The 17478-nt window shown below is 40.9% G+C and overlaps 1 protein-coding gene across 1 annotated transcript in view; it reads right to left on the bottom strand.

The window, feature by feature from the left end:
• Nucleotides 1-17478, bottom strand: part of ITGBL1 (integrin subunit beta like 1) — a 206003-nt gene that overhangs the window by 12836 nt on the left and 175689 nt on the right. Inside the window, exon 8 of the mRNA XM_082434660.1 lies at nt 11597-11713. Coding sequence (XP_082290786.1) covers nt 11597-11713 — 117 coding nt within the window. The remainder of the gene's footprint in view (nt 1-11596; nt 11714-17478) is intronic.

Raw genomic sequence — 17478 nt, forward strand, 5'->3', positions numbered from 1 at the left:
CTTTTAGCATCAATACCATCAAGCTATGGACTTTTCAAATGTTTATGCTTCTTACAAGCCCTGGGTTAGTAAGAATTACCATCATTTGACATAATTGGAATAATTTAATCTCTATGGCAGAGAAAGACATTCTGCCTTTGATTTAGGATATTATTGAGAATGACTAAATGATGCCTCACCACAAGTAATTTAATATAAAATTTATATGCAAGGAAATAGGAGATTGTTTTTCACTTATTAGCTCATTTATCACATCCTTCCACAAAGTTAAGTTGGCATCTAGCCCAGACAATGGTCAAAATGCATTGGTATTTAAATGTTTTGCTTTGCTATTTACATGACTTCTCTTTACTTAAAAAATGTTTTTTAAAGCTTTCAATAATATCTTCTTTATAAACTCTAATAATTTAATCATCCACTCAAGAACTTTTTATTATGTACTAGGCATTTTACTAGCTCTACTCTCATGGGCTTATAGGCTACCAGGGGAGAAAACAAATAACAATGAGGAAACAAGTACACTTGCGCTATGGAAGAATTAAGGAGGGTGTTGGTAGATTCAGCAGAGAGAACATTATAAACTGGAGTGGCCAGCTCTCTGACACCCAGCAGCTGAGAAAGAGCCAGATAGCTAACGTTCTGGAAAAGCTAATGAAGATTCTCGGAATAAGAAAGAGCTTCACATGTTATAGGCAGTGAAAAAAAGGCCAATGTATTTGGAGAGTAATGAGTAAGAAAAAATGAAAAAATAATAAAGTTGGAGAAATATTTAGGAATGAGAACATAGAAAATTATTTGTTCTTGGTAAGGCGTCTACATTTTATTCCAGGAGGAAGGGGAAATCATAGAAAGGTGTTATGCGAGAGAGGGATGTGTTATAATTTATGGTTTGCAAATTCATTTTGGCAACTGGGTGGGAGAAATTAAGGTGTGTTGGGAGGAAATGAGGATGGGGAAAGTGAGAGAGTATTGCAGAGTCCAAGTGAAAGGTGATGCAGGCTTCAAGCAGGGTGGTGGCAGTGCAAATGGGGAGAAGTGGCTGGAGATCTACCTTGATGGGGGTACCCATGGAACTTGCTGCTGGATTGTATGTGGCAGGTGAGAGAAAGAAAGGACTAGTTTTCTGACTCAAGAAATCCTGTGAGTAACGATGGTATTTAAGAGATATGGAAGCTGCAGGAGGGAGAGGTTGAGGGCAGAAAATCAGTTCCATTTTGAACCTTGTGTGTCTGAGATACTCTTAAGACAACCGAGCAGAGGCCAAGTAAGCAGCTGACACAAACCTGGCATTTGAGGACAGGTTGGAGCTAGGTCTGTATATGTTGGAGTTTCCAAAAGGAGATGGCATTTAAAGCTTTAGAAGTGAATGAGCTCACCTAGGGAGAAATAAGTCTTGAGAAACTCCAATATTTAGGGTAGGGTAGAGGGGAGAAGCCAGATAAATAGCGTCATCCAGTCAAGAAGAAGAAAAATGAGATGACTGTGTTGTCTTGTAAGATGACAAGGAGAGTATTCCATAAAGGAGGCCTATTGAGTAGAATGGTCCTGAAAATTGGAGTTAAAAAAAAAAGACCATAAAGGTCATAAGAGTAGTTTCAGTCAACTTTTGCCAGACCAACCCTACTAAGTTGTCTCTTAGGCCTATGAGTGGAACACCCAGGGGTAGCAGAACTGGGAGAAGCATCTATATACACCATTCAGTGAGAACAACATCTCTGCTTGGTGGTAGAACCCACAGTGAGGTTATCTGTGTATAATAAGTGGACGATAGATCATTCAAGAATGAACCTGTAGAGAGAACCAGCCTAATGAATCAGTTGCAGTCCGCTAAATCTGCCTTCACGTGACTTCCCAACTCTTCACACAGGCGAGCAACTTTCCATTCAATTTTCATTTCCAGTGCCATTCATCCTCTCCCAGATGCTTACCTCCTGGCATCTGGCACTCCCCCCGAGCAACAGAAATTTTTCTTCCTATTCTCTTCCCTTCCCCCACCCCAAAATATTCACCAAGAATGCTCTGGATAAGTGTTGTCCAATGTAGTAATCACTAGTCAATGTGACTATTTAAATTTATTAACATTCAGTAAAATTTAAAATTCAGTTTCTCAGTTGCACTAGTCACATTTCAAGTGTTCAACAGCCATATGTGGCCAGTGGCTACTGTATTGATTAAGGCAGATGTGGAACATTCCTATCATCTTTGAAAATTCTATTGAACAGTGATGCTCTAGACAATGACATTTCCAATGAATCCATGGGCTCTGAGACACACTTCCTCAATACACTGCAGCGATGGTTCTCAATTAGGAAACTGACACATGAAGGTATCTAATTGCATCAGATACTACATATTGCCTGCCCAATATTCTTTTCCCCTTGTTAATACTAGTGGAAGCCTCATTTTTTTCAGAGAGGTGATAACAGTTCATCTGGAAAATATTTGATTATTCAGGCTCCTTTTGACCTAGAGGTGCCCCTAGGACTTAGCTCTAATAAGTGAGATATAAGAGAAAATCTCTTGGGTGAGGTTTCCAGGAAAGCTATTGTCTTCCAAAGAAAATGGGACAGACTCAGCTAGCATGTTATCCTTTGCCCTTTGTCCTTTGTCCTATTTTCCCTTTCTTCTTTCCTGGAAGATGAACACAATGGGAGATTTTCAAGGAGCGTGACGACAGAAGTCATACTCGAAGGGCAGAGAGGAAATGAAGAGAGAAGGTGTGTGGGACTCTGATGGCTCTCAGGTAGTCACCTCACCATCCATCCATCCCTGAAGTGACAATCTGCAGGCTTGTAGCTGAACACAGTCCTAACTGGTTGTGTGGTGAGGCCATTCAAGATGGCTGCTCCCCTGCTCTCTGTACATCCCCTGCTCGACCAGTCCCTGCTTCACTCACTTGACTACCCAATCCTCTCAATTATAGGCTTAATAAACATACTGTTTATGTACTTGCCCCTTGCCCCAGCCACTGGTTGCCCTGGTAACTGATGAGCCAACCTGACATCAGTTCCCCCCATAAATGGCAACCTCCTCCTCCCTGGAGTAGCAAAGATTGCTGCCATGTCCTGCTGTCTGCCATAAATGGTGCGGTGTCGCTCCAGGATCTTTTGCTGCAGACTTGTAAGATCTCCTGTCCGATAAACGATTGATGTCTCTTTCTTCAGTCTCCAGGTTGGGCAACTACAAAGCTTATAGACCTGCAGGGTGCATCCCAACACTGGTACACTTACAAACTCAGGAAAGAGGTTTGTGATTTTAAGATGTAATTTGGAGATAAACACACTGCTACCCACATTGTCCAGCTAAGAAAGGCGTGGCCTGAGTGAGTGGTCTGAACCTTCCTCAGTGTGAGAGTTCCAGCAATGCCTGGGAGGGGGGTAGTGGTCACTGCACTCATAATCTCAGGCTGCCTGATCTTCTTCAAATTGCAGCTACAAACCAAAGAACTCCCTGAAGAAACGAAATGTGAACTGACTGTATAGTTAAGAGGTGGTTCTTCATTATCCCTTCTTGTTTCTTAAATTGGACTCCTAGTCTCATTTCAGGAGCAGAGAGGACAAAGGAAAAGCAATAAGCAGTCCACTTCTTAGTCTCAACCTGGGTATATGGAGTACAGGAGGGAGATCTCTGGTTTAGCTTCTATTAGTTCAAAACAATTAAACACACATGAGCCAACATGTAGATATATTTTCCTTATGAAATCTTAAAATCAAGTACCCTAAAAATGAATACATCTCAGGGACTACCTCTCTGGACGAAGTGTGTTTTTTTTTCAGTAGTGACATCTGATTTAAGAAATCCATGCATTTGTAGGTCACATAAAATTTTTACTGTTAATAGGGATGTTTTGAGAAGATCCACATGTGGTCTATGATCACTGAACATGACTTACCAGTAAGTAAGTGAGGCATGGCCTTACTTCCTATTGACTTTCTCTTTGCCGGTCACTGTCATGACCCTCATTTTCAGGTTGTAATTTTGGTGTAATCAAAACTGAACTGCTTAAAATTATGTAATTGCTTACATTCAGCTTCAGGTACAGTTGCTCATTTACACCAGCCTCCCAGAATTGGTTTAATCGCTTTCAGTGTGATTGTTGGGAAGGTGGATAAACATCATTGGCTCTTGGTTCTCATGAGCCCGCTGATTAGGTAGGTTTACAGTTATTTTTGGTTTTACTTATTCCTTGTTTGCTAAAGTGCTCAGGGAGTCCCTGCTTTGGAGCCAGGGACCCACAGTTTGATCTCTGGCCACACATTAGATATGTGCTTCTTGTCCGTCCCTCCAGGTGAAAGGCCACAGACACTATGGCTCGGTGTCTGGCAGTGAACTGAGAAAATTACCCAAATTAGTGATGTCAATTTTGTTCCCAGAAGCTACACCAGAGGGATGATGGTGATCTGTTTCACACACCCCTAGTAGTGAGATTCGTTCCCCACTGGCTGCCACGTGATGGGGAGACCCAATGCTTTGAACAAAGTAGCTGCTATTCCTTCCTCAAGGCACAGAACTGCTGATTCGTATGATGCCAACTTCCTTCCAAAACATTCTGTAGCTGGTGAATCAAGAAATCTAAAACAGATGTATTTTTTTGTCCTGTTTTGGAGGTGGACACTTCAATGAACTCCGTATCGCACAGATGTTGAGGCTTCTCTGGCTTAGAAGTCTTATGCCCCATAGGAGCCCAAAATCTCTTCTAATTATTCCTTAAGCATAGCTTCCAGAAAACCCGCAAGGGACGTGCCTGGTGGCAGAGTCACAGCACTCATGGAAGCCAAAAACCATGGCATTCCCATAAGACATTCATAGTTCATTCACAATCCCTCCCAATCTAGTTGAAATTTATCGATCACAGGTCACATTACCATGAGCAATGTTGCCTGGTAACATTGGCATCTACCATCTTCATCTGTTTCCAGGGAGCTGGAGTGAGGAGGTTAACAGAGGGTCAGAGTCTCTTGCAGCAAGGTAAAGGGTTTTGTTAGCCTGTTGTCCATATTATTTCTAATACTGTCTCCAATACATCCAAGTTTTTCCATCATTACCATCCTCCATCTAGCTAAACCACCTTCATCTCTCACCAGGACTCGTCTCCTAAATCCACGTTCACCCACCAACCCCAAAAATACACACTCCTTCCAGCAATCCAAACTTCACCTGGCAGCCAGAGGTACTTTTTAAACAGGATGATAACGCTATTGTCTTGTGTAAACCCCTTGTATGGCTTCCGATCATCGCTTGAGCAAAGCCGCAAATCATTAACACGGTTGACAAAATCTGTCATACCCTGCTCCCCTTTGCATTCTCATCTCCTATCACACAGGGTTTCTCTCCAGTTCTCAAAAATCCCTTGAACATGTCACCCTCCCTTCCCGCATATGCCTTGGCACATTTTGTTCTGTGACTCCTGGGTCGCACCCATCTCCCCTCACCTGGCTACATTCTATGCATTCAATTACCAAGTATGGTGGTCATGATGCTTAGCTGATTAATACATGTCAAGCATATGTCATGCATCATATCGTTTCTACCAGATATGAAGGCATTAGCGAAGCCTTCCGTAGCCTCCAGTCTATGTCAAATCCCCTATCATGTATGTTTCCATTGAACTAGTGCTTCTCCTTTCAGACCATCCACCTCATTATCCTTCCTTTCTCAATGTCACCCTTCAAGCATAATCATCAACTCCAATAGATTTACCACTGAATCTCCAGGGCTGGCAAACAGTTTTTGAGCTGTTTGAGCTGGAGCTCAACAAATATTTCTTGAATTAGAGAAAAAAATAAACGATTAGTTCAGTTTCAACCATGCAGAATGTGGAGGAATTTCCACATTGGAAATATTTAACTCGAATTTGAAGAGTATGAAGCCAGGAGGGAATGATGTTAAGAAATCATCTTGGCAGACACTGACCTCAAGACAAAAGAGGAAGAAAGAAGCGGAGATTACTCGAGGACAGTAAACAGTGAGCAGAAAAGACATGCAAAGGCCATTTCTAGGGAAATGCTGAGATTTATTGGTAAGCTCTGAGAGATGAGCAAGAAAAAAAGATCAAGTGGTTATGAGAGAAGTGAGAGAAGAAACAGGGGGAAGGTGTTTCTGAGGCCCAGGAGACCATGTCAAGGGGGATTCTGAGTAGAGTAACCACAGCTCTATGCTGAAAAGCGGTCACGTAGAATGAGACCTGAACGGCACCCCGGATTTGGGCAACTAAGAATTATGAAAAACCCCAGGGAGTCGGTTATACAGAATGGTGGGAGACAGAGCAAGATTCCATGGGTTGAAGATTGAACCAAGAGGAATGCAGACATACAGGTCAGAGGTAAAGGCATCAAGGAGATCAAAAATATTTAAGGACATGCTTGTGTTTGAGGGGCAGTGCTGGCCTTTACACGGAGTAAGTATGCAATGTGTATTTGCTGATTTAATTATTACATGATAGGATATTATTAAATAAGAAGAGATGTTATGATCATGGATATTTTTAGACAGACTGAGAAATATAGAAACTTTGGCGATGCATGCTCTTACTCAAGCCCTAACGACCAGTGTCTTCTTACCCGTGCTCCTCCCTGCTTGCAAACCCATGAGAAGCTTCTCCATGGAAGGTGCCCTGCTGAGTAAGAGCCACTAAAAATACTTCTGAGATGCATACGGCCCCTTTGATTTGGTAGCTCAGTGTCAAGTGTGAGGATAGAAACTGCATTATGCAAAAAGAACAGACAGGAGAATTCATCTATGCCGTCCAAAATTGAAGACAAGACAGTCACAGTTCTGAATAAACTGTGGTTACAAAAGGAATTAACAAGCAAATGTGGAGCTCTGTTCTGTGTCACATAGAGTTTACTGGAATCCACAGCATAAAATTCCACCTGAGTGGTTATGTCTTTCATTCTCTCTATATGTATATAACACTAATGACAATAATATCTAATGTATATACATACGACACATGTGCTAAGTACTTTATACACATTAACTCACTTAATCTCACAATAACCCTACAAGAGATATATTATAATCATCTTTTATAGGTGAGAAATGGGGGTTATGTAAATTGCCTCAGGTCATATGGGGAGTAAGTGGCAGAGCCAAGGTTGGCACCAAGAAAGCCTCATGCCTGTAGTCTTAACTACTGTACTATACTGCAATTTACATTTCTAAATAGTTAAGTACATTTACATAAACGTTTGTGAAAGGAACTTGTGATCCCCTTATCAGCAGGTTTACTATGTCATATACTTTAACACTGAAATTACTGTACGTTCAAACTTGTTAATTAATGGCATGTTTCTTGTAATTTCTGTCCAGAGAACAGCTGAGACATAAATGAAATTCAAGGCTATAATAGCCAAGGCTCAAATAGTTCCTTCCATAAAACAGTGCTCAGAAAATAGAGGAATTAAAAATCACAGTACCTTGATTAACTGTCTTAAATCATAACTGGAGGCCAAGTGCAAAACTCATGTGGGAGGTGATGTTTCCAGTGAGAACATGAATTACAGTTGATCTTCACTATTCGAAGATTTCGTAATTGGTAACTTGCCTACTCTCTAAAATTTATTTCTATCCCTGAAATCCACACTCAAGAAGCTTTCCAGGTCATTTGAGAACACGGGCTGAACGGTGAAAAAATTGAGTTGCCTGAGGTTCACATTCCCAGCAAAGATCAAAGAAGGTCACACTCTGCCTTCTTTGTTCAGCTCTTACACTGTAGACAAGTGTCCTTTTCCCAATATACTTGGTGCTGTACATTTTGCATTTTTGTGCTTTTTGTTGGTGATTTCAATGTTTTTAGATGGCCCCCAAGTATAGTGCTGAAGTGCTATCCAGTGCCCCTAAGTGCAAAAAAAGACTGCGATGTGCCTTACAGAGAAAATCTGTGAGCCAAATAATCTTCATTCAGGCGTGAGTTATAGGGCTGTTGGCCGAGTTCAATGTTAATAAATCAACTACATATGACACAATATGTCTTTACAGAGACACACACATAAAACAAGGTTATGTATTGATTGCTTGATAAAAATGCTGCAAACAGAGGCAGGAAACTAGCGAGCCCCGTATTTCCCTCAGGAGCAGTGAGTCAGTATTTGCCAAATCCCTGTTCAAGACAACTTTATAGACCACAGCCAGCATGAATACCAAGACTAGACTTATCTTGTTGAGGAACACTAACAGAGTATCAGTGTGGACTGTAAACTATGTGCAGCTTTTCTAGCTACATGTCACTTCAGATACACATGAGCTGACCACTGAAGGGGACATCTCTCCCTCTCCTTCCTGGAACTATCCCCCTCCAAGCAATAGGACTGACAATCAGAGTAAAGAGTCACAAAAAAACTACACACTGGAATGTGTACAGATGTGTGCATAGGCCCTAGTGCAGAACCTGTGGCAGAATTTAAGGCTCTAGGCTGTCAACTGGGCTGCAGAGCTCAGATGAAGCAGGAGAAGGTAAGTGAAGCCAATCGTTGTTACCTACGGACAATCTTTTAAATTATTGGTATTGGACTTCCCTGGTGGCGCAGTGGTAAGAATCCACCTGCCAATGCAGGGGACATGGGTTCGAGCCCTGGTCCGGGAAGGTCCCACATGCCGCGGAGCAGCTAAACCCGTGCGCCGCAACTACTGAGCCTGCGCTCTAGAGCCCGTGAGCCACAACTACTGAGCCCGCATGCCACAACTAGTGAAGCCCACGCGCCTAGAGCCCATGCTCCTCAACAAAGAGAAGCCACCGCAATGAGAAGCCCATGCACCACATCGAAGGGTAGCCCCCGCTCGCCGCAACTAGGGAAAGCCCACGCGCAGCAACAAAGACCCAATGCAGCCAAAACAAAAAGAAATTACTGGTATTATCTTAACCCCAAATCTCTCAAGGACATTATTTGAATGTCCAAGTGAAATTTAAGAATAACAACACAAAATATTTTCAAGAAAAATTTCCAAGATGTGTTTCCTTTACCTACTTGAAAAGTGTTCCAAGATCTTTCGGTCAGTAAAATGTCTTTAATACAATCTAAAATATGAAATTAAAATGCATAGGTGATTTCCTAGAGCTGGTTGCTAAAATTTAAGAAGAAACACCAAGAGAATCCATCCAATTATAGTGATCAAAGATGCTATGCTTATCTGATTACTATTGTACTAATATTTGTTGGCTGCTAACTGACATAGGAGAAGCAGCAAAGTTTTTCCCAACCTTGAAAACTCGTTTGTGCTCTGATAATTATGTTCCGATATCATCTATATTTGGGAAGATCAACCATGTAAGAATGAATCTCTAAATGTGCGAGGAAGGATCTCCCAAATCGTAGCCAAGGCTCTACCAGGAGGATAAGATATATTAGCCTGTCTCCAGCTACTGCCTAGTCTACTGTGCCACATCCTGTATCCAGTCAAAGAGAGGATGGATTGTACAGCAGGAAAATCTAGACAGTGCTAAAGAATGAGAATCTGCACTATCCAGAGAGGATAGACCACCCGGCGTGAGAGTTGCGGTCCTTCCGCACGTGTATTCTGGCAGCTGCAGGGCTCCCCCAGCAACGTCATCCTTTTTGTTATGATGACTTTCACTTGGCGCCCCCTGGGGTTCTCTGCCCCGAGGTTTTCTCCAGCCGCAGAAGCCCGCTCTGATCCTGTACCTTGAGGCATGCTGGATGTGGCCTGGCAGTTAACGTCTCCTAGAAGCAATCCTCAACCAATGACTGATGATACAAGAATTGTGTGTTTTACTCGGGCTCCTAGAGTTCCATCCTCTGTGCTGGGATGAAGCTCCAGTTGACCACAGCAGTAACTGGGTTGACAGCACAGTCTTAATCGGCTGCCCCTCCTCCATGCCACACTTTCCCACTCTCCTACCAGAAGCTCCTTCCCCTTTCCAAGGACTTGCATCCAAATCCTTATCTCAGATTCTTACTTCTCATAGAGTTTCTCTACAAAAAAAATTCTAGTCTCTGGGGCAATTATATTTCTGATTGTATATCAAGTAATTGGTGTTCTGGTTTGTACATTGGTCTTTTACTAGTTTGGCTAATGGGAGTCAGGTCCCCCTGGGACACAGAGGACTCTGGGTAGATGGACAAATCCAGAGTGTAGACACGCAGAGTCAAGAATTAGTCTAAAAAATCATCACTTTGTGAGATGCTTTCTCACTTACCTAGTAAACATTTGATCTCTTCTAACAAGCAGATATATAGATGTGCCTTCATCTTTGGTTTCCTCCCCAAAGATAGAAAGAGAGATTTGCTGGGGGAAGTGGGGGGGGGCTGGTCATTTAATGGATATGTAGATATGACAGGTTTGTAAAATGTCAAGTACTTAACAACAACAATAAAAAGGACTATAATCTGTTTAGATATGTCTGATAACTAACACGAGTGAAAAGAGAATCTAAACTAAAAATAATATTGACATAAAGTCAAAACAGTGGGATATCACTCTGGGGGAAATTGTGGTTTAGAGAGAGATCTGTGAACTGAACTCCACAGCTCCAACCCTGAGGCTGGCACTTTTCAGTGATGGGGACATTGACACCTCAAACCTCACTCACTTTTCCATTTGTGAAATGAGAAAAGCAGGAACAATCTGTGAGGATGTCTGTCATGGGAATTGCGAGAGATAAACCACCCGGCCCAACAGTTATTAAAAAGGGCCTTTTCCCTTGGCTCACAGAGAAAGGAAAGAAGAAAATATTTTTGATCAAATTCCAAGTGTTTTATAGTTGGTTAGAGAGAGAGTAGCTAGATAGATATACACGGAGGTCAGAGAGATGATAGAGATGGGTGGTGTGCCAGCCTTCCATCACTTGTATGTACATGTGCGGGCTTTTCCCCCAATAACAGTGCCCAATTGCATTATGATAATTATCTTAAAGAGATAGAGTTATATTCTTTCAGTGTGATTCCACGTCCAGTTCACCTCAATCGTCCTGGAAACCTGGAAGGAACCGCAATCGGCATGCACCCTCTCTACAATACGGAGCTTTGCAAGACTGAACTAGAGCCATGGTGACCCCCTTTCCCTCCCCTGGATGAAGCTCAGGTGGACACTGGCAACATTCTACCCCTGGGACTCTCCTTTCTGCTGTGTTAACCTTCGTGACGACCCTCCATCTGCCTCATTCTTCCTTTGCGCTGTTTATTACTTCAGTAAGCTCGTTTTGGGGTCTCAGAGCCATCATGGAAACTGAGTGTATATCTCTTGTGATTGCATAATTAACTTGGAATATAGTCTTACTGCTTTATTTTCCAAGTCCCAGGTGATACTTACTTCCCCGATCCGTTTTTATCAGTAATCAAAACTGTAAAACTGTTTGGTTGAAGCAAACCCTTTCACTGTCTTCAGAGGACTTGGTTTAGTCTCCACCATCTTTTATCGACAGCATGCTTTATCCTTTCACATACATACACGCGGACTAAATCAAGAGTCCAAGGTCCTTACCAACCTAACGGTATATTGCTCTTAGGTCTAATTGTGTATTGCTTTTTGTTTATCTTCTTTTTAACAGAATTTTTTTTTTAAAACAGGAGAAGTAGGATAAGCAAGGCAGGTGAAGCAGGCTGCGCGTAGGGAACAGAGGGCTGTGAGAATTGCTCACCTCCACAGACCACGCCGTCCAAGTCTTCGCAGCGGCGATCGTCACACTCACACGTCTTGCCATATACTTTGCCGCCTCCCGGAGGGTAGCAAGTGCATTCGCCACACTCACACTTCCCTGCAAAACACAAAGGCACAGTGCACTCAGTAGGAGGCTCACAGAATCAGGAAGGCTTTGAAAGGAAGCAAGCATCCTATTAGACTTCCTGGACCAGTTCTAGTCTGTGGCTGATTAGAGCTCAGCAAATACCTTTTCCTACCTCCCTAAGGTTAAGATGAAGGTCAAGCACAAATGCCAAGGAGGTTGGTGGGAGCTGAAGTGACAACTCCTGGCTCATGTCGTTCCCATCTTCTACTTTCCACTTTCTGTTTCATTCATTTTTGAAGAATAATTCAACTATTAAACTCTCTGGGTATTTCATATTCCACTTATGATGAGACCATTTAACATAACTGAGTCAATTTTATATATTTTGACATAATTTGCCATAATGTGGTCATTTAAAAAATATTTTTAGCGTGGGTCTGTCTGCCACATCAGAAAAAAAAAATGTTCATAGGTACATTTCAACCTGATATTTTAGTGATGATTTGGCATCAACTTTTGAGTTCACAGAAGTCATTTCAACATGGAACAAATGTCCGAGTGCATGTCCTAAATATCTTATTAGCCTTGACTTAAAGTTGAAAAGTATAAACATGTTTTGGAATGAGTTTGGTTCATAGTTTGGGGATTTCTTAACTATTTATCTTTATGTCTTTTGTCATTATTTCTGGAGCTGTAACTATGCCTCAAACACTATAATTTCTTCAATTCTGTCATTCTGTTTTCATAATACCACACATTGACTACCATTATCACTATCATTTTACTAAACAGGAAATGGAGACATACCGAGGCCAAGTTACTCTCCCTGGTGAACCAGTTCAAAATTTATATCCATTCTCATTACACTTAAAGTTTGTGCATCTAAACATTAAGCCATATTGTATCTTAATATACTCATAATGCAGCACCAGGAGGCTGTATGAGAAAGTACATTTCTTTTTTCCGAGGAATCGGTACCGGTTTGCCAGAAATTCAGCTGAGTGACTACTCCGAGACATCTGCTACTCTCTCTCATTATCCCAACCATCATAATTACACACCCACTGAAACGATCATAAGATACTTCAGGGCTGACCCAGCAATGTTGTTAGTCATTCTGTTGCTGCATTTGTATCTCGTTAAAGAAATTCTGTGCCGGGATATGATGGAAGAAAGAAAAATTAGTATTTAGAATCATATAATTTCAGAGCTGTAATTAAAGATAATCTAATGCAGTGACTCATAATCTTTTGTGGCAGAAGTGGCGGGGTTAGGATCCCTTTGAGAATCCAGTGAAAGATATGGCAATAGATAATGTTGTTCTGGCCACCCTTCAACCCATCGCTCCTCCAACTTGGAGGCAGTGCCAAGTTCAGCAGGAGTCAGAGCCCCTCCTCTTTCCCCAATGATACCCCCTCTTCCTACGGATTGGCAGACAGAACAGAGACACGCCAGAGGCTCTTGGCCAGGGCTTGGATTCATGAGGGGGAAAGCAAGGCACAGGGCTGTGGCAGAATGCCCAGGGTAACGGCATAGCAGTGAGCACCCAGGGGTAGTAGAGCTCGGCACACAGAGGCTGAAGTTCAAAAGTGATGGCTGCCTTGGGCTGGTTCTCGGCAGTGCCTTGCTTCGCTGGGGTGCTGCGTGAGCTGACTGCCCAAGCTTGTGTTCTGAGCCTAAACTCTTCTAATAAAATGATTTTTCATCCCAGTTAATGGCCTCGGTTTCTGTTGTACGCAGTCAAGACCTCTGACTGGTAGACCCCAGATCTCTCCCTGGAAAAATATACCAGCACGTGTTTATTTGTTATAAAATGTCAGGAGGATCCATGACTTTCTGCAGTTTATTTAATAGATGAGGAAACTCAAGTATGCTGAGGCTAAATGACGTGCTTAAGGCCAGCAAAGTAGACATCAGCAGTGTTCGTGCTAGAACCCAGATTTTCCGAGCCCCGGTTAATCTCCTGCTGTGCATAAACACGCTGGTTCTCTCATAGGTAGATGTGTGAAGGATAAAAACGATCCAGATTGTGGAGAGAGGCAAAATATAGGACCATGAGCAGCGTGGCCCGGTATGGTTAACTAGTCCATGGTGGACAGATGTGGGAAACTTCAGCCACATCATTCCGGACAGGTAATCCACTCCCAGTTACCAAGAAAACAACACTTTTTAAGTTTGAGGGCATATGTATTTATGCTGACCATTTTATTAGCATTTTGAGGCATACAGGAAGTTTCCTGAATATGTATTATTGACTTCTTTGAAAAGGATGAACTAACTACTGGCATATGTGTTTAAATATCTCCATTTCACTGTTTTCATTCTGGATAGGGTCTTCTATTTCTCCTTATCTCACAATTTATCCCCCTCCCCCTTTTATACAGTTGGATAGTAAAGTGTTAATATATGGTCCTAGGTACCTTTTTTTTCCTGATAGATTGTAATTCAAGCATCTGTTTAAAATATCAGACAATAATTAACCATTTTGCAATTCATTTTTTAGGCCATGTACCTGTTCGTGTTTTAAAAATATGTTAAGGCAAATATTAGCTGAATTAACTTTATGTATGTAGCTCTAATTTAGTTTATAGGATACAGTAGATTCTGATGGGATGGCAAAGCATTAGGCATCAAGAAAGGCTAATTTGTCACAGATAGAAAGACAAAGAAGAGTAAATTCTTCATGCGGTCCACATTTTAAAGGGCATTATTTTGCTGTCTCAGTTCACAACTTCACTCCATTCACTACCAGGACATAGACCTGCCAGGTAAATTTCCGCTCATCCTTTAAGATCCAAAGTAAACTCCACCAAATCCATGACACTTGCACCATCCTAATCACTCATCTTCACAAAAACACCAGAATTAACTGCACTTCTCCTGTGTCCTCATAATGTTTAAACCAATATTTATTGAACAGATGCACTAAATAATAATCACATGTAAATAGTTTGCTAACATTGACACAAAGCATGAGCTTTAATGGAAGAACTTGAATTTAGAATAAGACGTTTCTCCCTGGAATGCATAGGCATTTCCAATCACCTGAATACCTTCATTTGTGTTTTCCACAGTTACATCAATGAAATACGTTCCACAGCAAATTCATCACCTTTATTCACAAACTTACTCCTTTTCCTGGATTCTTTTATCCCAGAGAAGGTCGCTATTCATTTAATCTGTCACTGAGTCTTGAAAAAACTTGATGACATACTTGATTCCTTCCTTCTTTTAATTAACCATTCTTCTCCTTTCAATTTCAAATTTCATAAAATCTACTTCTTAAAACATAGCTATGATGATGTAACTCCCCTTCCCATGATGGTCCCACATGAACTTTAAGGCAGAGATCAAATTTCTCAACAGGGCTTTCTACACAAGACCCAACTCACCTTCCTAAGCTTATACCCAACATTCACAGTGCACTCATGTTCAGAGACTTTGTTTTTGTGCTCCATTTCTTCTCTCTGCCATGCACTCTACAACTTTCTCTATAAAATTTGACCTAGTGTTCAATAGCCAGCTTAAATCTGAAATACTCTATAAACCCTTGCTTGCCATCCCTGTTTGGTCACCTGGAGGATTTGTTCCTTCTCTCTGATCCCACAGTACTTGGTTCACACCATTAGTAAATCAGTGAATGCACACTTTATACTAAATAAATACATGCCTGAACCCTACCATAAATAGTGATCTATTTACAGTCCAGGCTGATTTGTAACCTGTTAGCAGCCAGCAAAGTTCTCTCTTGAGGTAGTAGCAAACACAAGCCTCAGAATGGGAGAAAATATCTGCAAACGAAACAACTGACAAAGGATTAATCTCCAAAATATACAAGCAGCTCATGCAGCTCAATATCAAAAACAAAACAAAAACAAACAACCCAATCCAAAAATGGGCAGAAGACCTAAATAGACATTTCTCCAAAGAAGATATACAGATGGCCAGCAAACACATGAAAAGATGCTCAACATTACTAACCATTAGAGAAATGCAAATCAAAACCACAATGAGGTATCACCTCACTCCGGTCAGAATGGCCATCACCAAAAAATCTACAAACAATAAATGCTGGAGAGGGTGTGGAGAAAAGGGAACCCTCCTGCACTGTTGGTGGGAATGTAAATTGATACAGCCACTATGGAGAACAGTATGGAGGTTCCTTAAAAAACTAAAAATAGAACTACCATATGACCCAGCAATCCCAGTACTGGGCATATACCCAGAGAAAACCATAATTCAAAAAGATACATTTACCACAATGTTCACTGTGGCACTATTTACAATAGCCAGGACATGGAAGCATCCTAAATGTCCATCGACAGATGAATGGATAAAGAAGATGTGGCACATATATACAATGGAATATTAGCCATAAAAAGGAACGAAACTGAGTTATTTGTAGTGAGGTGGATGGACCTAGAATCTGTCATACAGAGTGAAGTAAGTCAGAAAGAGAAAAACAAATACCGTATGCTAACGCACATATATGGAATTTTAAAAAGCGGTACTGATGAACCTAGTGGCAGGGCAGGAATAAAGACGCAGATGTACAGAACAGACTTGAGGGCACATGGGGGGAAGGGGAAGCTGGGATGAAGTGATAGAGTAGCACTGACTCTACTACCAAATGTAAAACGGATGGCTAGTGGGAAGCTGCTGCATAGCACAGGGAGGTCAGCTCGGTGCTCTGTGATGACCTAGAGGGATGGGACAGGGAGGGTGGAAGGGAGGCTCAAGAGGGAGGGGATATGGGGATATATGTATACATATAGCTGATTCACTTTGTTGTGCAGCAGAAACTAACAAAACATTGTAAAGCATTTATACTTCAATAAAGATGTGAAAATAAAATAAAATACTTAAAAAAATAAAATAAAAATAAATTCAGAAAGAAAAAAAATAAGAAATTAGTCTACTCTCCTTTATTTACTAAATGGTATTATTTCAATGATTAGTTTAATGTTATGGAGATGTAACTGTGGATTCTCAGATGATTATCAAATTAATATTCTGATAAGTAAGAATGAAGGATAATGGAAGCTTGCAGGTCTAGCACTAGCAAGTACTCTTTTATATAACAAATTGAGAGGAAAATCTAAAGAAAGATATATTCAAAAATGCAAATAAACCAAGTAATTTTTAAAAAGACAATCCAGGAAAAGGATGAAAAGGATGGAAATAACTGTTTGAAAAGAAATTAATTCAGTCAACATCATCAATATCATCCAACCAAAACTTAACTGAAATTTACAGTCAGTCTGCCCACTCCAGTTAAATTTTAATAAATTTAACCTTTAAGGACATACAAAAAGTTAGTCCAAAGACATACTTTTATAATGGATTGCAATCCCTATGAATTGTATTTAAAGGCTCTTATACACTAGCAAAGAAGGGTAATGAAGTAAAGCAGATACGTAGAAGTTCTGATTAAAACAGATTTTACTTAAGCATTTCAAATTTGACACTTCTACAAAATACAGTAAAAGTTTAAGTCAGAACATGGACAAAAAAGCATAGTTTATAGCTCATCTAGTTTATACTGAAGATATAAAATTAAGAAAGCCATTTAAAAACTTTTAATAGTAGAGGGAATACAGGTAAAGTACATGAGCACACACACCCTATAGGGTTACAGAAGGTTCCTGGAAAAGGTGAATTCGGAATGAGTCTTAAAGTGTTTGTTAAATGTTAATCAGGCAAAGAAGAAAGAAAATAAATTTTAACATAAGATTCAGTTAAAAGAATGGGCTCTGATTTTAAATAAACCTGGATTTTAATCCTGGCACATCCAA

Source organism: Balaenoptera physalus (assembly GCF_965194825.1).
Source record: "Balaenoptera physalus genome assembly, chromosome: 18".
In the NCBI taxonomy this organism is placed as follows: domain Eukaryota; kingdom Metazoa; phylum Chordata; class Mammalia; order Artiodactyla; family Balaenopteridae; genus Balaenoptera; species Balaenoptera physalus.